The 26,406-nt window shown below is 49.3% G+C and overlaps 1 protein-coding gene and 1 pseudogene across 1 annotated transcript in view; both read right to left on the bottom strand.

Annotated features, from left to right (window-relative positions):
• The window catches only part of LOC144098022 (calcium-activated chloride channel regulator 2-like), a 349,289-nt gene that overhangs the window by 140,621 nt on the left and 182,262 nt on the right, over window positions 1-26,406 (bottom strand). The window contains exon 12 of the mRNA XM_077630593.1: window positions 2,912-3,148. Coding sequence (XP_077486719.1) covers window positions 2,912-3,148 — 237 coding nt within the window. The remainder of the gene's footprint in view (window positions 1-2,911; window positions 3,149-26,406) is intronic.
• LOC144096842 (uncharacterized) lies at window positions 1,694-2,238 on the bottom strand (annotated as a pseudogene).

Below are 26,406 nucleotides of genomic sequence, written 5' to 3'. Positions count from 1 at the left end.
TTCCAAGACCATGTCTTCATTGATAAAGTTTTTACAGCGATTGAAACATGTGACACAATGGCTCGACAATTTCCATGTGCTGCCCTTACGCACCAGTTGGTGGAAAGGTTCTAAAACATTTGCTAGATCAGGCAAAAGTATAGTGTAGCAGTTTAATAGGCTCAAAAATGTCTTTAGTTGAGTCACATTACTTGGTTTTGGCGCTTCTCGAATTGCCTACACTTTTTCTCCTGCTGGGTGTACGCCGTTCCTGTCCAGCTCGTGTCCCAAGTAACAAACACTATCTTGGTAACACTTTACATTTTCCCTGGTTTTACATGAATGCCATGCTTACTGAGAGCTTGTAGCACTTGCTCGGAACGCTGATAGCACTCTGTTAGGTTTTTGCCCCGCTATTAACACATCATCCAGGTAACAGGCTTTACCAGGGCTGCTTTGTAAAACCTGGTCCATCACGCCCTGAAGCATTGCGGGTGCGCTTGTCACTCCGCACGGCAATCGCCGAAACCTGAAAATTCTTATGTGCGTATTCAAAGTGAGCAGTTCCTGTGCCTGCTCATCCAGCTAAAGCTGCGGGTAAGCTTTGGACAAATCCAATAAAGTGAGCATGGCTCCGCCAACCAGTGATGTGAATATGTCCTCTGGTAGGGGCAGTGGATAGTGGTCGAGTTCGATTCCACGATTTACAGTGACATTGTAATCGCCTCATATACTGATCTCTTTTCCTGCGTTCTTTGGCACAATCGCGAGTCGGGTAGCCCAAGCACCGTGCCTGACTATGTACCCCACACCAGCTTTATCAAGGTCTCACAATTCAATTCATTCTCCACTTGTTCACGCAAAGCATATGGAACTAGTCTCGCGTTACTAAAGGTTGGTTGCGCACTGTTCTTGATATGGATGCTACCAGTGAATCCTTTCATCGAACCATAGCCTGGCTCTAACACTTTACCGTACAGCTGTTTTAACCTCTTATCGGCTTCCGCTGCAACCATCTGCCTTCCACCCTGTACGTTGTCCAAGTCATGTTGCAACTGCTGCACAGCATTGTGCAGGTCAACTTTAAGCGCCATTATCTAATCGCACCTAGAGCGTCGGCATGCGGGCTTCATTTTCTTGCTTTGCATCTATCAGAGGAAGATTGTAGCTTCGGTTCTTATAAGAGACACTGACGTTCGCAACACCTTTCACTTTGTGTGCAGTGCCGTTATACACACCTAGACGCACGTCATCTTTGGAACATGGGTGGTTAGAAAAAAATTTCATCAGTCTCTTTCAGACAATATGATCACAGCGTCTCCTGTGTCCCATTCCATCGGCATCAGCTTGCCGTTTGCTTTTACTTTAAGCACAATAGGCGGAAAGCTATGAACCTTATTCGTAGTACAAACTGCAAGCAAATCGGTTGCAGACACTGTCTCCTCAACTTTGTGTACGACCTTTGCTTTGCAAATTTTCGCTATGTGACCTGGCTTTGAGCATTTGAAGCACATACTTTTGAGAAAAGGGTAACTCACTGGCGCGGGAAGTCCGCCGCATCTATGACAGGTGCGAACCTTGCTTTCCCACGTTGCTTCCATGCGCTATTTTGGGGGGCCCGCAGCTCGTTGCTAGAGGTCTCGTTCTTCGCTGCGTGTCGTTTTCCTCGCGTGATGAAATCCCGATGCCAGTAAACGTCGGCAGGATGGGCGGTTCACCCCCCTCCCCCCGGCAGCATTTCTCGGGTGTCTTTCTGGGCAGTTTACAAGGCGTTGGCAATTTTGCAGACTCGGTCCCAAGTGACTTCGTCGTCCGAAAGGGCAAGAAGACGGCAACGAATCGAATCATTCCCGATTCCAGCAATCTGTAGATCCGGGAGCGTTTCTCCCAAATAACCTCCGAACGAATATGTTGCAGCCAGTCTTTTCAGCTCGACGATGAACTGTTGCAGGCTCTCGATCAGCTCTTGCTTTCGCTGGTAGAAATGATAGCGCTCGGTAACCACAGACCCTTTTGGAGCATAGTGCTTACGGAGAGCTTCTGTAGTTTCTTCGTACTTGACTTCCGTGGGTTTCTTCGGTAGCAGTAGGCTACGCAGAGTCACGTAAGCCTTTTCACACAGAATTGCTAAGAAGACTTGCATCTTCTTACATGCGTCTGTTTCATTGGCGGTTGCATACAGGTCGAACCTTTCCACGTAGACGTTGATATTGCCAGAGTCAGGCAGAACTCGGCCGCAGATCCCAGAGTGGCGGTCATCATTGATGTCCTCGCTTGCCGTGCGTCGTCGTCGTTTCTGCAGGCTGGTCAATGCCCCAGCCCGAACGATCCCATCCTCGTCGCCATGTTGACAAGAGACGCCGTGAAGTCAAGTATTGATTCGAACAGCGACACGAACATAACAGCCAAATGATTCAGGGACTTCGCCTTATAAAGGAAGCCTGGGTGCAACGGAGGCGTGCCATTGGTTAGCGATACAATAGTACACGTGCACACTAACCGCCTACATCAGATACGCGGCGCAATGTAACAATGTGATAACCCACGTGATATTCGTTTTCAAGATACAACAGGAATACCTGCTGTAAAGAGGCGGTGAATAGCATTCGCGAGATCGCGTCTCCTTTCTTTGTCTGCTTGTGTGATGTCAGTACACTTTAAATAACACCAGATTGTCGAAATTTCTGGAGCCCTCTACTAGATTGTCTCTCATAGTCTGAGTTGCTTTTTGACGATAAAGCTTATAATTACATGAAACTAGATTTTCAATTAGAACGTCAAAGAATGTGCAGTGCAATAAAGTGATGTTCTAAGGTGTGTAAGCGAAAATATTGGCGAAAAGTAAATTCCGACAGGGCGTACGTCAGACCTTCATGGCATACTTCTAATCCCTTCGCGGAGGGCTAGACTACCTGTACATGAATGACCGCACCTGTGCCTTCGTATCCGTGGTCGCCGCCGTTGAACCATGTGAGCGTCCAAATACGGCGCCCGTCCGTGTGCACGGCGTCAGTATCGCTGACCCTGAAGCGGCTTACTGGAGCAGGAGGGATATCACGCTCGAAGAGGTCCGTACTTACTTGCATGGACCTATGGGTCCGGTTCACAGTGAATGGGCCCGTGGGATAGACTTGTGCTGGTACCCACGACCTCCGTCTGTGGCCGCCACCTGGTCAAATATAAATTATTGCGTTCGAAAGATCGGTACGGCGATCCTTGCTGAAATACAAAAGCATTATTGCGCCTTGTGCTGAAACATGCCGCCATGCGAACACAGCCATAACACATAGCCCATTAAGCGGAACACTGAACAATCAGAACGCTTCACTCGTGCAGAGCTTTTCTTCGCCATAGATCAGAACATCAGTGCAAGCATAATGCAATGGCTCATAATCATATGCGGTGGGCCCGACACGGATGTCACAGAGTTGTCCGTCGCAAGAAACAGGTCATTTCACTTTCGTCACGTGTTGCTCTCAGCCTGAGCACATAGTGATTGGGCCCTGCACCCGCACCGCGCTGACAAAGGAAACCTATGAACGAAGACCACGAAATTTCTCAGAGTTTAGCCTTTTCTCATTACCACACGAGGTGCAAATTCAGAGTTTGGAGTGAATGCATTGTCCTATTTCGCTTTTTTTTTTGCCGTGGCCTAACACCGCATAGAGAAAAAAATAAGTAATTAGTAAGGTGACTATACATGAAAGCTAGAAAGCAAGAAACTAAAAGTGCGTTAATTGTTGCATATCAATAAAAAAATTACGAATAATTCGCATTACTTGAAAACAATGCAGAAGACTACAGGGCGAAAAGAAAATCAAAATATTCTTAAAATACATTTCCAAGTGATAAAAATTATTTGTTTAAAGTTTCATTTTCATTTCTTAGGCACTTTGTACAGCGCTGTCTTTCCGTTTCCCTACAGAAACATACCCCATGGGTGACACTTATGTCATATCGGGCAGTTATGAAAATGTTCAGGTATACGGTACCGACTATAAAAATGCCATTGTCATATATATATATATATATATATATATATATATATATATATATATATATATATATATATATATATATATATATATATTCAGTACACTCATATATACTGAAATCTGTATCCTTTCAAAAGTTTTAAGCGTCGCTTCCATAAATAAGGCCCTGAAAGGAAGATTTCGTTGGCTCCTAAATGCTTATTTTTTTAAACCTGGGGATTGTGTGTAGTTTTTTTATATAATTAGTACATGGTTCTCACATGTTTTCTGCACGATGTGCACTCGGCTCAGAATGAAACGCGAACGCTGCCTGTGGACAAAGCAAAAAATTTTACCCGGGTACTTTCTGTAGCAGTACACAATTACCCGATTCGTGTTTCTGTGTTTATGTAAAGGTTGTATTGAAGTACGCATTCGCCAACGCACTTTAAATGAATACCTGCCCAAGCCGCACAGGTCATCGGCCCAATATTGCAACAGGATGGTCCCATCCTGGTTCTTTGTAGGGCCGGGCTTTGCCAATACGGCTCCAATGTTGGGCCAATTACTTGTGCTGCTTGGGTGGCTGCAAAGTAGAAAACTGCACATGCTGGTCCGCGTTTCATTCCAGACACACTGTATATAACGGCATACAGACTCCGTATCAATTTCGACATTTCAAAATGCGGCTTCTGAATAGAGTCGATGTGCGTCATATGGTTTCCATGTAAGCGATGTGGAATAACGGCGATCTGCATATGTAAATTTTCCTGAGGCCAATAGTTGATGTACCTTTCTGAGTATCTCAATTATTCATTTCTGAGTGCATGGACTCTTTCATTTGTAGATAATGAAGTAAAAGACTAAATATACTGAAGATGAGTCATTTTAGATGGTCGTTCGACCGTTAGCAGCACTGCCCCGGTAACGCTTAAATTACGTGACTTCCGATAATGATTGCGTCCATAGTATATAGAAAGAGAGCAGCTGCTGGTGCTTCCGCTTGTCAAGGAAGTGACCGGTCTTCTGCAAGCTGTGCTTTAATTAATGACGTCCCAGACAAGTGCAATCGCACGACCGCTAGATCCCCCGTAGGAGCGGCGTGCCGAGTCGCGAAACGGACAATAGGGAGTTCGTGACGTCGCAAGTTGCAGACGCGGCCGCCAGGGCCGTCACGCATTGATGTTTTTTTCTTTTCGTGACGCCGTCGGACGAGGACGATTTTTTGGAGCGCCAGTTACTTCGTCCGAAGGTCAGTGCTTTTCATTATTGACAACAGCGGAGGAAGTGTTTTTGGCATTTCTTTTTGCGCATGCTGTAGGGGCGGTAGTTTCAAACCGTGTTAGGGGTAGGAAGGCTAGCGAAGGTGCGTGCGCCGTACGGCTTTGTGGAGGCCTTTAACGTTACGTAGTCGGCCGGACGATGGGTCGGCAAGCTAGGAAAGCGAGTGTGGACGGGGAGCTAGTGAAGTGGAAGAAGTGCGAGCGTTGGTGGTATGTAGACGAGAAGGAATTGGAAGTTTCTCCGAGTCAGAGGAGGCTATCTTCGCGTGCAGGCTATGAAGCGATTTGAGGAGGCCGTGCGGACGATGGAAGGGGGATGGGCAAACCGGATATTCTTCTGGTCAACCTTCTTCTTCTTCTTCTTCTCCTCAAGTAATATTCCCTGCCTTACCTCTTCTTCCTCATCCTTCTACTCCTCCTAGAGGTCACCAAGTCGCTAAGATCGACCTGTTAGATTGAATTATGGGCGAGCTTAAAGAAGGGCGGAAAAAGCGGGCCCAGCTAGAAGAGCAGGTGGGAACGATAAGTCGCGACCGGCAGGTCATCCCGGTTCGCGCAGCGTCAGGTGGTGGACAAGGACATCGTGGTACACCTAACGATCGCTGTCTCTCAGGCTGAAGGTAGCAGTAACACGGAGGCTCGTCGACCCTACAGCTCGGCAGCGCAGGACGCTTTGAGTGGAAAACAAGGAAAGGTAGCAGAGGGCAAGTTGACGCCCGACAGCTGTGCACGGCGGCAGGAGAGCCAGCTATCGCGATCCGGAGGCCAACAGTGGCAGGCAGTAAGCGAACGGTTAGAGCGCAGAAGAGTACTGCAGTGGGTGACTCGAACATAGCTAGGGTTGAGGAAGGCGTTTTAACAAAAGTGAAGGCAGACAGGAAGGTGGAGGTGAAGGCTCAGTCAAGGAAGCGCATGGTAGATGCAATGGCCAAAGCCCATGAGGTGTAGGGGACAATAAGGATAACGAACACCTTGTAATCCACGCTGGTCTCTACGATGTGATAAAGGGGAGGAGCCAAAACCTCGAGAGAGAGAAGTGGGAATGTGTAGACATCCGGAGGGCTATGAGAGGGTACATGTGACCATATGCACAATCCCATAGGTCAAGAGGCAGTCTAGCGGGAAAGGGGGGTCGTTTTGGCTAACCATGTAATTAGAGTAATGAGTCGACGAATTGTATGCGGCGCAACAGAAGTTAACAGGCATGTGTACGGGGCCAGCTCCCACCCTTTTGGACAGAATGGCATTCACTGCAGTGGCGTCACTAGCAAGAAGTTAGGGGGTAGGATAGGTGGCCCCGGCAACAGTTTTTTTTGCGGGGCCCAAAGTCCTGACGGCACCAATGTAGAAAAGGATGAACCAAGGGAAAAACCAAGATCAAAGAAATCATAGAACCAAAGGAGGCTAAAAAGACACAAGCGTCAGTGCCAGGTTAATTCAGATATGTGTATATTAACATGCATTTCGGATGATATAAGCTGAAATAGAATAAAAAGAACAGTTAAGGCCGGATAAATTAATTTTATATGGTCTACTGAAAACACATCTTAGGGACATCGAGCAAACACCCTTTAATCCACATCATGTATGAGAATATTGCAATTTAACAGAGGGCAGCAGAGAGGGGGGTAGAAGTGAGGTATTAATTCATAAAACTGAATTGGCAAAGGGTCAAGAAGGAATGAAAGGAAATTTACGGCTAAAAGGAAAGGTAGCAGGGGAGCAAACACTTCTTGGCACTGTATACCTGAGGGCAGGAGCTAATGCTAAAGAGGAAAACAGAGAAATGGTAGAATTCATCGGAAGCGACATTGATGAGCTAGGATCTAGAGAGGGCGAGATACTTATATTAGGCATTATGAGTGCACACACAGAAGACCTGGATGTCTACACAGATTCGACAGAAAGCATACTGCTGGATATGTGTGAGGCATGATTTAGTTTTATGTAACAGCCCCGAGAAGTGTGAAGGGCTCATAACATAGGAGTCAGGAAGTCTGCACTAGACGATAAATTATGCGCAGATGTCACATAGACATATAATAGGCTAAGGGAAATGAGCATAGATAAACATGGCTTCAGAAGTCTAGGTAGCAACCACAAATGTATCAAGATGAGTTTTAGAAGAGAAACCAATGTAGGACCGACGAAAGATAAACAATCAGATATGAGATCTTTTACTCAGAAAAGCACTTCGAAACAGCAGCGAAGCAAATTGAGAAAGTATGTCTGGAGGACAATGAAACAGAATACACTTATATGAAATTAACTCGGTTACATGAGCTAGAGCAAGCTAAGCTGTTGGTCAGGTCAAAAAGGTAAAGAAGACGAAAACCTAAGAGTTGGTGGAATGAGGAAGTCAAGAGGCCCGCACAGCAACGTGAGGAAGCGTCCAGGGAACACAGGCTCTGAATGAAAACTGGGGAACCAGAAGCTAAGGTAAACAGAAAATGCGATGCGTTAATAAAGTATAGAATGAAAGCATCCTACTTTATCAATGCAAAAATTAGGACAAATAAGGCCCAATGCGTGTCAAAGAATAATAAAAAGGATAGAAAAGGAGGTCACAATTTTTGTAAACATCTCAAATCTATGAGTAATATGACTGGGCTAGAGCACAGTTTTATAGTTACAGATGAGGGTATTCGCGATGGAACCTATGGTAAAGAGGATGACAAAATTTTTTTCAAATATACAAATGTTGCACATAATTTATTTAAGGAGGATAGACCGGGTAGCGCAATTGTTTCGCTCGATTGCGTAAGGAAGTGGGAAAGACCTAAGAAGGTTCCTATTAGCACGTCCACACGATCGGATGATATTCCGATTGCATTAATAAAGATGCTAGGAACAAACCACAAACAAACTTTAAGCTAGGCAGTGAGCAAAAAGATAATGGATGGAAAAGCCTAAGATAGATGCCGATTAAGCAGAATGAGCTTGATATACAAGGAAAAGAGGGACAAAGCTTAGATAACCAACTGCCATACCATAGCGGCGACGTCTGTGGTTTACAGGCCAGCGATGCAGCATATAAATGACGGACTCCAGGCCCACGGTGGAGAAAGAGGGAGTGTTAGGAGAGCTACAAAACGGTTTCAGATAATATTGGAGGTTGGAGAGCAATCTATTTTCATTGACCCAATGTTTAGAGATTCATGGAAGGGAAAACAGGCCTCAATAGCTAGATTTCTGGATATCACGGGAGCCTACGACAATGTTACTGAAGAGAATCTCTGGGACATACTAGGCACATTGGATGCGGAAGATTAAGTAATTAATCTTATAACAGACATCTATAAAAGTGCCAAGTGCTCATTAAATGGGTAAAAATGCATCAGAGCCAACAAGGATACAGGGTGGGCTGAGGCAACAATGTCCACTGCCACCTTTGTTGCTCATGTTATACGTTCTAGGGATAGAGAGCAAACTGGAGAAGAGTTGGCCAACTAGCAAGGCGAACGAATTAATCATTCATTACAGGGGTTAATGTATGCATATGATATACCGATAGTGCCTGGAAAATAGATATTTGCAGAAGTTGGTACACATCTGCGCTATAGATGGAGATAAATGTTCAGTCCTGACACTTCTTGAAGAGGGCGCCGAGCACACAACACACGAGTTCAAGTTAGATGCGGCGGATAAGTACAAGTATCTTGGGGTGCGAATAAATAGCAGTGCTAAATATAGCACAGAGCATGGAAAATATCTAATGACTAAACTTAATAGGGATGCAGCTGTCATGAAAAGTACGGCATTGTAGAATTGTAAGTACGACGGCGGTGCTCCTGGACACTGGAGCTAATCTTTGCACACTCGCTCTTTGCAATACTTCTGTCCACCTTCCTTCATTCCTCTATGAGAGCACCGCTGCCATCACAAGAAAGCTGACCTGCATATCGTCAGCAAGAATCCGGGTGTTCTTGGACGCGGAAACTAAACATTTGCACAAACGTTTTTGCAATGATTCTGTCGGCCTGCCTCGATTTCTTCGATGACGGCACCGCTGCCATCGCAAGCAAGCTGGCCTGCGTATCATCAACGAGAAGAATCCGGCCATCTCGCCCGCAGCGAAGCCTGAAACGATGCCCGCTATAAATGAGGAATCCGCTCCTGCAGTATCATCAGTTCGGCAGGGGTGCTCGTGGATACTGGAACAATACAATTGTACACTCTATTTTTGCAATACTTCTGCCCGACTACCTCAATTTCGTCGAGGACGGCCTCGCTGCCATCGCAAGAAAGATGATCTGCGTATCATCAATGAGAAGAATCCGGTCATCTCGCCCGCTGCGAAGTCTGGAAAGACGCCCAATATAAATGAGGAATCCGCACCTGCATTCGATTTGGTTCGGCGGTGGTGCTCTTGGATGCGGCAACAATACTTTTGTACACTTGCTTATTTTAATCTTCTGTCCTTCTGCCTCGATTTCTTCGATGACAGCACCGCTGCCATCACAAGAAACTGACGTGCTTATCAACGTGTAGAATCCGATAATCTCGCCCACTGCGAAGACTGTAACGATGCGCACTGCAAATAAGGAATACGCGCCTGCAGTATCTACAGTTCGGCAGCGGTGCTCTTTGACACTGGAAATAAACTTTGTGCACTCACTCTTTGCAATACTTCTGTCCGACTGCCTTCATTTCCTCGATGATGGTACCGCCGCCATCGCAAGAAAGCTGCACTGCGTAGCATCAACGAGAAGAGTCCGGTCATCTCGCCCAGTGCAAGCCTGGAGCGACGCGCACTATAAATGAGGAATTCACGCCTGCAGTATCTTCAGTTCGGCAGCGGTGCTCTTGGCCACTGGAAATAAACTTTGTGGACTCGCTCTTTCAATACTTCTGTCCGACTGCCTCGATTTCCTCAATCATGGCACCGCTGCCATCGCAAGAAAGCTGACCTGCGTACCATCAACAAGAATCCGGTCATCTCGCCCGCTGCGAAGCCTGGAACGACGGCTGCTACAAATGAGGAATCCGCGCCCGCAGTTGCTTTAGCTCGACCATGGTGTTCTTGGACGCGGGAACTAAACATTTGTACTCTCGTCTTTTGCAGTGCTTCTGTCCGCCTGCCTCGATTTCTTCGAGGACGGCACCGCTGCCATCGGAAGAAAGCTGACCTGCGTATCATCAACGAGAATAATCCGGTCATCTCGCCCGCTGTGAAGCCTGGAACGACACCCACTATAAATGAAAAATTCGCGCCTGCAGTAGCTTTATTTCAACTGTGATGCTCTTGGAGGCGGGAACTAAACTTTTGTACACTTGCGTTTTGCAGTGCTTCTGTCAGCCTGCCTCAATTTCTTTGATGACGGCACCGCTGCCATCGCAAGGAAGATGACCTGCGTATCATCGAGAAGAATTCGGTCATCTCGCCCACTGTGAAGCCTGGAACGATGCGCACTTTAAATGAGGAATCCGCGCTATCAGTTCCTTTAGTTCGACCGTGATGCTCTTGGACGCGGGAACTAAACCTTTGTAAACTCGTCTTTTGCAGTGCTTCTGTCCGTCTGCTTCGATTTCTTGGATGACGGCACCGCTGCCATTAGAAGAAAGCTTACCTGCGTATCATCAACGAGAAGAATCGGGTCATCTCTCCCGCTGCGATGCCTTGGACTACGCCCACTATAAATGAGAAATTCGCCCATGCAGTAACTTTAGTTCGACCGTGATGCTCCTGGATGCGGAAACTAAACTTCTGTAAACTCGTCTTTTGCAGTGCTTTTGTCTGCCTGCCGCGAATTTTTCGATGACGCACCGCTGCCGTCGGAAGTAAGCTAACCTGCGTATCATCAACGAGAAGAATCCGGGCATCTCGGCTGCAGCGAAACCTGGAACAATTCCCACTATAAATGAGGAATCTGCTCGTGCAGTAGCGTTTGTTCGACCGTGATGCTCTTGGACGCGAGAACTAAACATCTGCACACTATCTTTTTGCACTGCTTCTGTCCGCCTGCCTCGATTGCTTCGATGACGTCACCTCTGTTATCCAAGAAAGTTGACCTGCTTATTATCAACCAGACAAAATCCTGTCATCTCGCCCGAAGCGAAGAATGGAACGACGCCCACTATAAATTAGTAATCCGCGCCTGCAGTAGCTTTAGTTCGGCGCTGGTGCTCTTGGACGCGGCAAATAATCATTTTTACAATCGCTTTCTGCAGTGCTTCTGTCCGTCTGCCCTGATTTCTACGATGATGTCTCTGCTGACACCGCAAGAAAGCTTCACTACGTATCAACAAGAAGAATCCGACTATCTTCTCCACCGCGAAGCCTGGGACGAACCCCATATAAATGAGGAATCCGCGCCCGAAGTATGTTTAGTTCGGCGGCGGTGTAATTGGATGCGGGAACTAAATTTTTACACCGTAGATTTTTTCCGTTCCTTTCCGTGCCTGCCTCAAATTCTTCGATGACGCCGCCGCTGTTATCGCAAGAAAGCTGCACCGCATATCAATAAGAGAAATGCGTTTAGCATTAGCACTTTGAAGAATTGTATGACGCCCACAATAAATGAGGGATTCGCGTCTGCTGTAGCTGCAGTTTGGTGGTGCTGCTCAAGGGCACCGGTACTGTGCTTATGTACACTTCTTTTTGCAGTGCTTCTGTCCACCTGCCTCGCTTTCCTCGAATATGGCACCGCGGCCACTGCAAGAAAGCTGAACTGCGTATCATGAACAAAAAGAATCCGGCCATCTCGCCCACTGCGAATCCTGGAAAGACGAGCAATACAAGTGCGGAATCCACGCCTGTAGTATCTACAGCTCGGCAGCGGTGCTCGTGGACACTGGAACTATACATTTATACACTCGATCTTTGCAATATTTCGGTCCGAATTTCGTCGATGACAGCACCGCTGCCATCGCAAGAAAGATGACCTGCGTAGCATCAACGAGAAATTCTGGTAATCTCTCCGCTGCGAAGCCTGGAACGACGCCGACTATAAATGAGGAATCCGCGCCTGCAGTATGTTTAGTTCGGCGGTGGTGCTCTTGCTCACGGCAAATAAACTTTTGTACACTTGCTTATTTCAGTGCTTCTCTCTGCCTGCCTGAAATTTTTCGATGGCGGCTTCAGTGCCATCGAAAGAAAGCTGACCTGCGTATTATATACGAGAAGAATCTGGTCATCTCGGCCGCTGCGAAGCCTCGAACGACAACCACTATAAATGAGGAATACGCACGTGAAGTAGGTTTTGTTCGGCGGTGGTGCAACTGGACAGGGGAACTAATTTTTTTGCGCAGCAGATTTTTGCCGTGCTTTTTCCTGCCTGCCTATAATTCTTCTATGACGCCGCTAGTGCCATAGCAAGAAAGCTGAACCGCATACCAAGAACATGAATGCGTTCAGCGTTATCACTGCGAAGAACGGAACGATGCCCACTAAAAAAGAGGGCTTCGAGTCTGCTGTAGCCTCATATCGGCGGCGGTGCTCATGGACACCGGAACTATATATTTGTGCACTCACTTTTTGCATTGCTTCTGTCCGACTGCCTCGATTTTGTCGATGACGGCACTGCTGCCATTGCAAGAGAGACGATCTGCGTATCATGAACAAGAAGAATCCGGCCACCTCTCCCACGGCGAAGCCTGGAACGACGCGCCCTACAATTACTGGTGCTCTTGGACCCTGGAAATAAACGTTGTGCACTCGCTCTTTGCATTAATTCTGTCAGACTGCCTCGATTTCATCGATGATGGCACCGCTGATATCGGAAGAAAGCTGAACTGCGCATCATTAACGACAAGAGTCTGGTCATCTTGCCCAGTGGGAAGCCGGGAGCGACGAGCAATACAAATCAGGAATCCACGCCTTCAGTATATTCAGTTCGGCAGCGGTGCTCTTGGACACTGGAAGTAAACTTTCTATACTCGCTTTTTGCAATTCTTCTGCCCGACTGCCTCGATTTCCTCGATGATGCACCGCTGCCGTCGCTAGAAAGATGAAGTGTGTAATATCAACCAGAAGAGTCCGGCCATCTTGCCCAGTGCGAAGCCTGGAGCGACTCGCACTACAAATAAGGAAACCGCGACTGCAGTTCCATTAGTTCAACAGTGATGCTCTTGGACGCGGGAACTATAATTTTGTACTCTCGCCTTTTGCAGTGATTCTGTCCGCCAGCCTCGATTTCTTCGATTACTGCACCGCTTCCATCGGTAGAAAGCTGACCTGCGGACCATAAACAAGAAGAATCTCGTCATGTCATCCGCTGCGAAGGCTGGAACGACGCCCACAATAAGTAAGAAATTCGCGCCTGCAGTTCCTTTAGTTCGACCGTGATGCTCTTGGACGCAGGAACTAAAATTTAGTACACTCGTACCTTTCAGGGCTTCTGTCCAATTGCCTCGATTTCTTCGATGACGGCCCCGCTGTCATCGCAAGAAAGCTGACCTGCGTACCATCAACAAGAAGAATCCGATCATGTCACCTGCTGCGAAGGCTGGAAGGACGCCCACTATAAATGAGAAATTCGCGCCTGCAGTAGATTAGTTCGACCTTGATGCTCTTGGACGCGGGAACTAAACATTTGTACACTCATCGTTTGCAGTGCTCCTGTGCAACTGCCTCGATTTATTCGATGACGGCACCGCTGCTATCGGAAGAACGTTGACCTGCGTATCATCAACCAGAAGATACCCGTCATCTCGCCCGCTGTGAAGGCTGCAACGACGCCCACTATAAATGAGAAATTTGCGCCTTCAGTAGCTTTAGTTCGACCGTGATTGTCTTGGACGCGGGAACTAAAGATTTGTACACTCATCGTTTGCAGTGCTCCTGTCCAACTGCCTCGATTTCTTCGATGACGGCACCGCTGCTATCAGAAGAACGTTGACTTCCGTATCATCAACCAGAAGAATCCGGTCATCTCGCCTGCTGCGAAACCTGCAACAAAGCCAACTATAAATGAGAAATTCGCGCCAGCAGTACTTTAGTTCGACCGTGATGGTCTTGGACGCGGGAACTAAAGATTTGTACACTCGTCGTTTGCAGTGATTCTGTCCAACTGCCTCGGTTTCTTCGATGATAGCTCCGCTGCCATCAGAAGAAAGCTGACCTGCGTATCATCAACGAAAAGAATCTGCTTATCTCACCCGCTGCGAAGCCAGGACCGACGCCGACTATAAATGAGGAATGCGCGCCTGCAGTGTGTAGCTTTAGTTCGGCCATGGTACTCTTGGACGCGGAAACTAAACTTTTGTAGCCTTGTATCTGCAGTGCGTCTGTCCGCCTGCCTCGATTCCTTCGATGATGGCACCGCTGACATCGGAAGAAAGCTGACCTGCGTACCGTCAACAATACGAATCCGGTCATCTCGCCCGCTGCGAAGCCTGGAACGACACCCAATATAAATGAGGAATCCGCTCCTGCAGTAACATTTGTTCGACTGTGATGCTCTTGGACGCGGAAACTAAACTTTCGTACACTGGTTTTTGCGGTGTCTCTGCCCGCCTGCCACGATTTCTTTGATGACGGCACCGCTGGCATCGCAAGAAAGCTGTCCTGCGTATCATCAACAAGGATCCGGTCATGTCGCCAGTGGCGAAACCTGGAACGATGCCCACTATAAATGAAGAATCTGTGCCTGCAGTAACTTCAGTTCGACCGTTATGCTCTTGGACGCGGAAACTAAACTTTTGTACGCTCGTTTTTTGCAGTGCTTCTGTCTGCCTGCTTCGATTTCTTCGATGACGGCACCGCTGCCGTCGGAAGTAAGCTGACCTGCGTATCATCAACGAGAAGAATCCGGTCATCTCGCCCGCAGTAATGCCTGGAACGACGCCCACTATAAATAAGGAATCCGCGCTTGCACTAGCTTTAGCTCGCCACTGGTGCTCTTGGACGCGTCAAGAAAACTTTTTTACACTCGTCGTATTGAGTGCTTCTGTCCAACTGCCTCGATTTCTTCGATGACAGCCCCGCGGCCATCAGAAGAAAGCTGACCTGCGTATCATCAACGAGGAGAATCCGGTAATCTCTTCCGCTGCGAAGCCTGGAACGACGCCCACTTTAATGAGGAATTCATTCCTGCAGTAACATTTGTTCGACCGTGATGCTTTTGGACGCGGAAACTAAACGTTTGTACACTCGCTTTTTGCAGTGCTTCTATCCGCTTGCCTCGATTTCTTCCATGACGGCCCCGCTGCCATCGCAAGAAAGCAGACCTGCGTATCATCAACGAGAAGAATCCTGTCATTTCGCCCTCTGCGAAGCCTGGAATGACGCCCAATATAAATGAGAACTTCGCGCCTGCACTTCCTTTAGTTCGATCATGATGCTCATGGATGCCGCAACTAAACTTTTGTACACCCGCTTTTTGCAGTGCTTCTGTCCGCCTGCCTTGATTTCTTTGATGATAGCACCGGTACTACGGATGCTGACCTGCGTATCATCAACGGGAAGAATCCGGTCATCTCGCCCGCTGCAAAGCCTAGAACGACGCCCACTATAAATGAGAAATTCTCGCCTGCAGTAGTTTAGTTCGAGCGTGATGCTCTTGGACGCGGGCATTAAACTTTTGCACACTCGTCATTTGCAGTGCTTCTGTCCAACTGCTTCGATTTCTCCGATGACAGCACCGCTGCCATCAGAAGAAAGATAACCTGCTTTTCATCGACGAGAAGAATCTGGTCATTTCGCCCGCAGAGAAGGCTGGAACGACGCCCACTATAAATGAGAAATTCGCTCCTGCAGTAGCTTTAGTTCGACCGCGATGCACTTGGTTGCGGGAACTAAACTTTTGTACACTCGCTTTTTGCAGTGCTTCTATCTGCCTGCCTCGATTTCTTCGAGGACGGCCCCGCTGCCATCGCAAGAAAGCTGACCTGCGTACAATCAAGAAGAAGAATCCGGTCATGTCACCCGCTGCCAAGCCTGGAAGGACGCCCAATAAAAATGAGAAATTCGAGCCATCAGTTCAATTAATTCGACCGCGATGCTCTTCGACGCGGAACTAAACTTTTGTGCACAAGATTTTGCAGTGGTTCTGTCCGCCTGCCTCGATTTCTTCGATGATGACACCGCTGCTATCGGAAAAATGTTGACCTGCGTATCGTCAACTACAAGAATCCGGTCATATCGCAGGCTGCGAATCCTGGAACGACGCACACTATACACGAGAAATTCGACCCTACAGTAGTTTAGTTCGACCTTGACGCTCTTAGACGCGGGAACTAAACATTTCTACACTCGTGTTTCGGAGTGCTCCTCTCCAACTGCGGCACCACTGCCATCGCAAGAAAGCTGACCTGTGTATCATCAACAAGAAGTTCCTGTCATCTAGTTCGCTGCGAAACGTAGAATGACGGCCACTATGCGGAATCCGCGCCTGCAGTAGCTTCAGTTAGGCGGCGGTGCTCTGGGATGCGGGAACTAAGCTATTGTGCACTCTCTTTTTGTAGTGCTTCTGTCCGCCTGCCTCGATTTCATCGATGACGGCACCGCTGCCATCGCTAGAAAGCTGACATGCGTATCATCAACAAGAAGAATCCGGTCATCTAGTTTGCTGCGAAGCCTAGAATGACGGCCACTATGCGGAATCCGCGCCTGCAGTCGCTTCAGTTAGGTGGCGGTGCTCTAGTACGCGGGAAGTAAGCTTTTGTGCACTCTCTTTTTGTAGTGCTTCTGTCCGCCTGCCTCGATTTTTTCGATGACGGCCCAACTGCCATCGCTAGAAAGCTGACCTGCGGATCATCAACAAGAAAAATTCGGTCATCTAGTTCGCTGCAAAGCCTAGATAGACGGCCACTATGCGGAATCCGCGCCTCCAGTAGCTTCAGTTAGGTGGCGGTGCTCTGGGACGCGGGAACTAAACTTTTGTGCACTCTCTTTTTGTAGTGCTTCTGTCCGCCTGCCTCGATTTGTTCGTAGAAGGCACCGCTGCCCTCGCTAGAAAGGTGACCTGCGTATCATCAACAAGAATCCGGTCATCTAGTTCGCTGCGAAGCCTAGAATGACGGCCACTTTGAGGAATCCGCGCCTGCAATAGCTTCAGTTAGGTGGCGGTGCTCTGGGACGCGGGACCTAAGCTTTTGAGCACTCCCTTTTTGTAGTGCTTCTGTCCGCCTGCCTCGATTTCTTCGATGACAGAACCGCTGTCATCGCTAGAAAGCTGACCTGCGTATCATCAACAAGAATAATCCGGTCATATATTTCGCTGCGAAGCCTAGATAGACGGCCACTATGCGGAATCCGCGCCTGCAGTAGCTTCAGTTTGGTGGCGGCGCTCTGGGACGCGGGACTTAAGTTATTGTGCACTCCCTTTTTGTAGTGTTTCTGTCCGCCTGCCTCGATTTCTTCGATGACGGCACCGCTGCCATCTCTAGAAAGCTGAGCTGCGTATCATCAATAATAAGAATCCGGTCATCTAGTTCGCTGCGAAGCCTAGAATGACGGCCACTATGCGGAATCCGCGCCTGCTGTAGCTTCAGTTAGGTGGCGGTGCTCTGGGACGCGTTAACTAAACTTTTGTGCACTCACTTTTTGTAGTGCTTCTGTCCGCCTGCCCCTATTTCTTCGATGACGGAACCGCTGCCATCGCAAGAAAGCTGACCTGCGTATCATCGATAAGAAGAATCCGGTCATCTAGTTCGCTGCGAAGCCTAGAATGACGGCCACTATGCGGAATCCGCGCCTGCAGTAGCTACACTTCTGTGGCGGTGCTCTAGAACGCGGGAACTAAACTTTTGTGCACTGTCTTTTTGTAGTGCTTCTGTGCGCCTGCCTCGATTTCTTCCATGACGGCACCGCTGCCATCGCTAGAAAGCTGACCTGCGCATCATCAAGAAGAAGAATTCGGTCATCTAGTTCGCTGCGAAGCCTAGAATGACGGCCACTTTGAGGAATCCGCGCCTGTATTAGCTTCAGTTAGGTGGTGGTGCTCTAGGACGCGGGAACTAAGCTTTTGTGCAATTTCTTTTTGTAGTGCTTCTGTCCGCCTGCCTCGATTTCTTCGATGACGGCACCGCTGCCATCGCTAGAAAGCTGACCTGCGTATCATCAAGAAGAAGAATCCGGTCATCTAGTTCGCTGCGAAGCCTAGATAGACGGCCACTATGCGGAATCCGCGCCTGCTGTAGCTTCAGTTAGGTGGCGGTGCTCCGGTACGAGGGAACTAAACTTTTGTGCACTACCTTTTTGTAGTGCTTCTGTCCGCCTGCCTCGATTTATTTGTAAACGGCACCGCTGCCATCGCTAGAAAGCTGACCTGCGTATCATCAACAAGAAGAATCTGGTCGTCTAGTCCGCTGCGAAGCCTAGATATACAGCCACTATGCGGAATCCGCGCCTGCAGTAGCTTCAGTTATGTGGCGGTGCTCTAGGACGCGGGAACTAAGCTTTTGTGCAATTTCTTTTTGTAGTGCTTCTGTCCGCCTGCCTCGATTTCTTCGATGACGGCACCGCTGCCATCGCTAGAAAGCTGACCTGCGTATCATCAAGAAGAAGTATCCGGTCATCTAGTTCGCTGCGAAGCCTAGATAGACGGCCACTATGCGGAATCCGCGCCTGCAGTAGCTTCAGTTAGGTGGCGGTGCTCTAGGACGCGGGAACTAATCTTTCGTGCACTGTCTTTTTGTAGTGCTTCTGTCCGCCTGCCTCGATTTCTGCGATGACGGCACCGCTGCCATCGCTAGAAAGCTGACCTGCGTATCATCAACAAAAATTCGGTCATCTAGTTCGCTGCAAAGCCTAGATAGACGGCCACTATGCGGAATCCGCGCCTCCAGTAGCTTCAGTTAGGTGGCGGTGCTCTAGGACGCGGGAACTAAGCTTTTGTGCAATTTCTTTTTGTAGTGCTTCTGTCCGCCTGCCTCGATTTCTTCGATGACGGCACCGCTGCAATCGCAAGAAAGCTGACCTGCGTATCATCGATAAGAAGAATCCGGTCATCTAGTTCGCTGCGAAGCCTAGAATGACGGCCACTATGCGGAATCCGCGCCTGCAGTAGCTTCAGTTCTGTGGCGGTGCTCTAGAACGCGGGAACTAAACTTTTGTGCACTGTCTTTTTGTAGTGCTTCTGTCCGCCTGCCTCGATTTCTTCGATGACGGCCCAACTGCCATCGCTAGAAAGCTGACCTGCGTATCATCAACAAGAAAAATTCGGTCATCTAGTTCGCTGCAAAGCCTAGATAGACGGCCACTATGCGGAATCCGCGCCTCCAGTAGCTTCAGTTAGGTGGCGGTGCGCTGGGACGCGGGAACTAAACTTTTGTGCACTCTCTTTTTGTAGTGCGTCTGTCCGCCTGCCTCGATTTGTTCGTAGACGGCACCGCTGCCATCGCTAGAAAGCTGACCTGCGTATCATCAACAATAGAATCCGGTCATCTAGTTCGCTGCGAAGACTAGAATGACGGCCACTTTGAGGAATCCGCGCCTGCATTAGCTTCAGTTAGGTGACGCTGCTCTGGGACAAGGGAACTCAACTTTTGTGCACTCTCTTTTTGTAGGTATTCTTTCCGCCTGCCTAGATTTGTTTGTAAATGGCACCGCTTCCATCGCTAGAACGCTGACATGCATATCATCAACAAGAAGAATCCGGTCATCTAGTTCGCTGCGAAGCCTAGATAGACGGCCACTATGCGGAATCCGCGCCTGCAGTCGCTTCAGTTAGGTGGCGGTGCTCTGGGACGCGGGAACTAAGTTTTTTGTGCACTCTCTTTTTGCAGTGCTTCGGTCCACCAGCATCGATTTCTTCGATGACGGCACCACTGCCATCGCTAGAAAGCTGACCTGCGTATCATCAAGAAGAATCCGGTCATCTATTTCGCTGCGAAGCCTAAAATGACGGCCACGATGCGGCATCCGTGCCGGCAGTAGCTTCAGTTAGGTGGCGGTGCTCTAGGACGCGGGAACTAAACTTTTGTGCACTCTCCTTTTGTAGTGCTTCTGTCCGCCTGCCTCGATTTCTTCGTAGACGGCACCGCTGCCATCGCTAGAACGCTGACATGCATATCATCAAGAAGAAGAATCAGGTCATCTAGTTCGCTGCGAAGCCTAGATAGACGGCCACTATGCGGAATCCGCGCCTGCAGTCGCTTCAGTTATGTGGCGGTGCTCTGGGACGCGGGAACTAAACTTTTGTGCACTCTCTTTTTGTAGTGCTTCTGTCCGCCTGCCTCGATTTCTTCGATGACGGCACCGCTGCCATCGCTAGAAAGCTGACCTGCGTATCATCAACAAGAAGAATCTGGTCGTCTAGTCCGCTGCGAAGCCTAGATAGACAGCCACTATGCGGAATCCGCGCCTGCAGTAGCTTCAGTTAGGTGGCGGTGCTCTAGGACGCGGGAACTAAGATTTGTGCAATTTCTTTTTGTAGTGCTTCTGTCCGCCTGCCTCGATTTCTTCGATGACGGCACCGCTGCCGTCGCTAGAAAGCTGACCTGCGTATCATCAAGAAGAAGTATCCGGTCATCTAGTTCGCTGCGAAGCCTAGATAGACGGCCACTATGCGGAATCCGCGCCTGCAGTAGCTTCAGTCAGGTGGCGGTGCTCTAGGACGCGGGAACTAATCTTTCGTGCACTGTCTTTTTGTAGTGCTTCTGTCCGCCTGCCTCGATTTCTTCGATGACGGCCCCGCTGCCATCGCTAGAAAGCTGACCTGCGTATCATCAAAAAGAAGAATCCGGTCAACTAGTTCGATGCGAAGCCTAGAATGACGGCCACTATGCGGAATCCGCGCCTGGAGTAGCTTCAGTTTGGTGGCGGTGCTCTGGGACGCAGGAACAAAGCTTTTTTGCACTCTCTTTTTGTAGTGCTTCTGTCCGCCTGCCTCGATTTCTTCGATGACGGCACCACTGCCATCGCTAGAAAGCTCACCTGCGTATCATCAACAAGAAGAATCCGGTCATCTAGTTCGCCGCGAAGCCTAGAATGACAGCCACTATGCGGAATCCGGACCTGCAGTAGCTTCAGTTAGGTTGCGGTTCTCTGGGACGCAGGAACTAAACTTTTGTGCACTCTCTTTTTGCAGTGCTTCGGTCCACCAGCATCGATTTCTTCGATGACGGCACCACTGCCATCGCTAGAAAGCTGACCTGCGTATCATCAACAAGAAGAATCCGGTCATCTAGTTTGCGGCGAAGCCTAGAATGACGGTAACTATGCGGAATCCGCGCCTGCAGTAGCTCCAGTTAGGTGACGCTGCTCTGGGACAAGGGAACTCAACTTTTGTGCACTCTCTTTTTGTAGGTATTCTTTCCGCCTGCCTAGATTTGTTTGTAAATGGCACCGCTTCCATCGCTAGAACGCTGACATGCATATCATCAACAAGAAGAATCCGGTCATCTAGTTCGCTGCGAAGCCTAGATAGACGGCCACTATGCGGAATCCGCGCCTGCAGTCGCTTCAGTTAGGTGGCGGTGCTCTTGGACGCGGGAACTAAACTTTTGTGCACTCTCTTTTTGTAGTGCTTCTGTCCGCCTGCCTCGATTTCTTCGAGGACGGCACCGCTGCCATCGCTAGAAAGCTGACCTGCGTATCATCAAGAAGAAGAATCCGGTCATCTAGTTTGCTGCGAAGCCTAGAATGACGGCCACTATGCAGAATCCGTGCCTGCAGTAGCTTCAGTTTGGTGGCGGCGCTCTGGGACGCGGGAACTAAGCTATTGTGCACTCCATTTTTGTAGTGCTTCTGTCCGCCTGCCTCGATTTCTTCGATGACGGCACCGCTGCCATCTCAAGAAAGCTGAGCTGCGTATCATCAATAATAAGAATCCGGTCATCTAGTTCGCTGCGAAGCCTAGAATGACGGCCACTATGCGGAATCCGCGCCTGCTGTAGCTTCAGTTAGGTGGCGGTGCTCTGGGTCGCGGGAACTAAACTTTTGTGCACTATCTTTTTGTAGTGCTTCTGTCCGCCTGCCCCTATTTCTTCGATGACGGAACCGCTGCCATCGCAAGAAAGCTGTCCTGCGTATCATCGATAAGAAGAATCCGGTCATCTAGTTCGCTGCGAAGCCTAGAATGACGGCCACTATGCGGAATCCGCGCCTGTATTAGCATCAGTTAGGTGGTGGTGCTCTAGGACGCGGGAACTAAGCTTTTGTGCAATTTCTTTTTGTAGTGCTTCTGTCCGCCTGCCTCGATTTCTTCGATGACGGCACCGCTGCCATCGCTAGAAAGCTGACCTGCGTATCATCAAGAAGAAGAATCCGGTCATCTAGTTCGCTGCGAAGCCTAGATAGACGGCCACTATGCGGAATCCGCGCCTGCAGTCACTTCAGTTAGGTGGCGGTGCTCTAGGACGCGGGAACTAAGCTTTTGTGCAATCTCTTTTTGTAGTGCTTCTGTCCGCCTGCCTCGATTTCTTCGATGACGGCACCGCTGCCATCGCTAGAAAGCTAACCTGCGTATCATCAACAAGAAGAATCCGGTCATCTAGTTCGCTGCGAAGCGTAGATGGACGGCCACTATGCGGAATCCGCGCCTGCAGTAGCTTCAGTTAGGTGGCGGTGCTCTAGGACGCGGGAACTAATCTTTCGTGCACTGTCTTTTTGTAGTGCTTCTGTCCGCCTGCCTCGATTTCTTCGATGACGGCACCGCTGCCATCGCTAGAAAGCTAACCTGCGTATCATCAACAAGAAGAATCCGGTCATCTAGTTCGCTGCGAAGCCTAGAATGACGGCCACTTTGAGGAATCCGCGCCTGTATTAGCTTCAGTTAGGTGGTGGTGCTCTAGGACGCGGGAACTAAGCTTTTGTGCAATTTCTTTTTGTAGTGCTTCTGTCCGCCTGCCTCGATTTCTTCGATGACGGCACCGCTGCCATCGCTAGAAAGCTGACCTGCGTATCATCAAGAAGAAGAATCCGGTCATCTAGTTCGCTGCGAAGCCTAGATAGACGGCCACTATGCGGAATCCGCGCCTGCAGTCACTTCAGTTAGGTGGCGGTGCTCTAGGACGCGGGAACTAAGCTTTTGTGCAATCTCTTTTTGTAGTGCTTCTGTCCGCCTGCCTCGATTTCTTCGATGACGGCACCGCTGTCATCGCTAGAAAGCTAACCTGCGTATCATCAACAAGAAGAATCCGGTCATCTAGTTCGCTGCGAAGCCTAGATGGACGGCCACTATGCGGAATCCGCGCCTGCAGTAGCTTCAGTTAGGTGGCGGTGCTCTAGGACGCGGGAACTAATCTTTCGTGCACTGTCTTTTTGTAGTGCTTCTGTCCGCCTGCCTCGATTTCTTCGATGACGGCACCGCTGCCATCGCTAGAAAGCTGACCTGCGCATCATCAAGAAGAAGAATTCGGTCATCTAATTCGCTGCGAAGCCTAGAATGACGGCCACTTTGAGGAATCCGCGCCTGTATTAGCTTCAGTTAGGTGGCGGTGCTCTAGGACGCGGGAACTAATCTTTTGTGCAATCTCTTTTTGTAGTGCTTCTGTCCGCCTGCCTCGATTTCTTCGATGACGGCACCACTGCCATCGCTAGAAAGCTGACCTGCGTATCATCAACAAGAAGAATCCGGTCATCTAGTTCGCTGCGAAGCCTAGAATGACGGCCACTATGCGGAATCCGCGCCTGCAGTAGCTTCAGTTCTGTGGCGGTGCTCTAGAACGCGGGAACTAAACTTTTGTGCACTGTCTTTTTGTAGTGCTTCTGTCCGCCTGCCTCGATTTCTTCGATGACGGCACCGCTGCCATCGCTTGAAAGCTGACCTGCGTATCATCAAGAAAAATTCGGTCATCTAGTTCGCTGCAAATCCTAGATAGACGGCCACTATGCGGAATCCGCGCCTCCAGTAGCTTCAGTTAGGTGGCGGTGCGCTGGGACGCGGGAACTAAACTTTTGTGCACTCTCTTTTTGTAGTGCGTCTGTCCGCCTGCCTCGATTTGTTCGTAGACGGCACCGCTGCCATCGCTAGAAAGCTGACATGCGTATCATCAACAAGAAGAATCCGGTCCACTAATTCGCTGGGAAGCCAAGAATGACGGCCACTATGCGGAATCCGCGCCTGCAGTAGCTTCAGTTAGGGGGCGGTGCTCTAGGACGCGGGAACTAAACTTTTGTGCACACTCTTTTTGTAGTGCTTCTGTCCGCCTGCCTCTATTTCTTCGATGACGGCACCGCTGCCATCGCTAGAAAGCTGACCTGCGTATCATCAACAAGAAGAATCCGGTCAACTAGTTTGCGGCGAAGCCTAGAATGACGGCCACTATGCGGAATCCGCGCCTGCAGTAGCTTCAGTTAGGTGACGCTGCTCTGGGACAAGGGAACTCAACTTTTGTGCACTCTCTTTTTGTAGGTATTCTTTCCGCCTGCCTAGATTTGTTTGTAAATGGCACCGCTTCCATCGCTAGAACGCTGACATGCATATCATCAACAAGAAGAATCCGGTCATCTAGTTCGCTGCGAAGCCTAGATAGACGGCCACTATGCGGAATCAGCGCCTGCAGTCGCTTCAGTTAGGTGGCGGTGCTCTGGGACGCGGGAACTAAGTTTTTTGTGCACTCTCTTTTTGTAGTGCTTCTGTCCGCCTGCCTCGATTTCTTCGATGACGGCACCGCTGCCATCGCTAGAAAGCTGACCTGCGTATCATCAACAAGAAGAATCCGGTCATCTAGTTTGCTGCGAAGCCTAGAATGACGGCCACTATGCGGAATCCGTGCCTGCAGTAGCTTCAGTTTGGTGGCGGCGCTCTGGGACGCGGGAACTAAGCTATTGTGCACTCCCTTTTTGTAGTGCTTCTGTCCGCCTGCCTCGATTTCCTCGATGACGGCACCGCTGCCATCTCTAGAAAGCTGAGCTGCGTATTATCAATAATAAGAATCCGGTCATCTAGTTCGCTGCGAAGCCTAGAATGACGGCCACTATGCGGAATCCGCGCCTGCTGTAGCTTCAGTTAGGTGGCGGTGCTCTGGGACGCGGGAACTAAACTTTTGTGCACTCTCTTTTTGTAGTGCTTCTGTCCGCCTGCCCCTATTTCTTCGATGACGGAACCGCTGCCATCGCAAGAAAGCTGACCTGCGTATCATCGATAAGAAGAATCCGGTCATCTAGTTCGCTGCGAAGCCTAGAATGACGGCCACTATGCGGAATCCGCGCCTGCAGTAGCTTCACTTCTGTGGCGGTGCTCTAGAACGCGGGAACTAAACTTTTGTGCACTGTCTTTTTGAAGTGCTTCTGTCCGCCTGCCTCGATTTCTTCGATGACGGCACCGCTGCCATCGCTAGAAAGCTGACCTGCGCATCATCAAGAAGAAGAATTCGGTCATCTAGTTCGCTGCGAAGCCTAGAATGACGGCCACTTTGAGGAATCCGCGCCTGTATTAGCTTCTGTTAGGTGGTGGTGCTCTAGGACGCGGGAACTAAGCTTTTGTGCAATTTCTTTTTGTAGTGCTTCTGTCCGCCTGCCTCGATTTCTTAGATGACGGCACCGCTGCCATCGCTAGAAAGCTGACCTGCGTATCATCAAGAAGAAGAATCCGGTCATCTAGTTCGCTGCGAAGCCTAGATAGACGGCCACTATGCGGAATCCGCGCATGCAGTCACTTCAGTTAGGTGGCGGTGCTCTAGGACGCGGGAACTAAGCTTTTGTGCAATCTCTTTTTGTAGTGCTTCTGTCCGCCTGCCTCGATTTCTTCGATGACGGCACCGCTGCCATCGCTAGAAAGCTGACCTGCGTATCATCAACAAGAAGAATCCGGTCATCTAGTTCGCTGCGAAGCCTAGATAGACGGCCACTATGCGGAATCCGCGCCTGCAGTAGCTTCAGTTAGGTGGTGGTGCTCTAGGACGCGGGAACTAATCTTTCGTGCACTGTCTTTTTGTAGTGCTTCTGTCCGCCTGCCTCGATTTCTTCGATTACGGCACCGCTGCCATCGCTAGAAAGCTGACCTGCGCATCATCAAGAAGAAGAATTCGGTCATCTAGTTCGCTGCGAAGCCTAAAATGACGGCCACTTTCAGGAATCCGCGCCTGTATTAGCTTTAGTTAGGTGGCGGTGCTCTACGACGCGGGAACTAAGCTTTTGTGCACTCTCCTTTTGTAGTGCTTCTGTCCGCCTGCCTCGATTTCTTCGTAGACGGCACCGCTGCCATCGCTAGAACACTGACATGCATATCATCAACAAGAAGAATCCGGTAATCTAGTTCGCTGCGAAGCCTAGATTGACGGCCACTATGCGGAATCCGCGCCTGCAGTCGCTTCAGTTAGGTGGCGGTGCTCTGGGACGC

The sequence above is a fragment of the Amblyomma americanum genome, chromosome 7 (assembly GCF_052857255.1).
Source record: "Amblyomma americanum isolate KBUSLIRL-KWMA chromosome 7, ASM5285725v1, whole genome shotgun sequence".
NCBI classification, from domain to species: Eukaryota; Metazoa; Arthropoda; class Arachnida; order Ixodida; family Ixodidae; genus Amblyomma; species Amblyomma americanum.
Note: the sequence above shows the minus strand (reverse complement) of the source record. Positions and strands in the feature narration are given on the sequence as shown.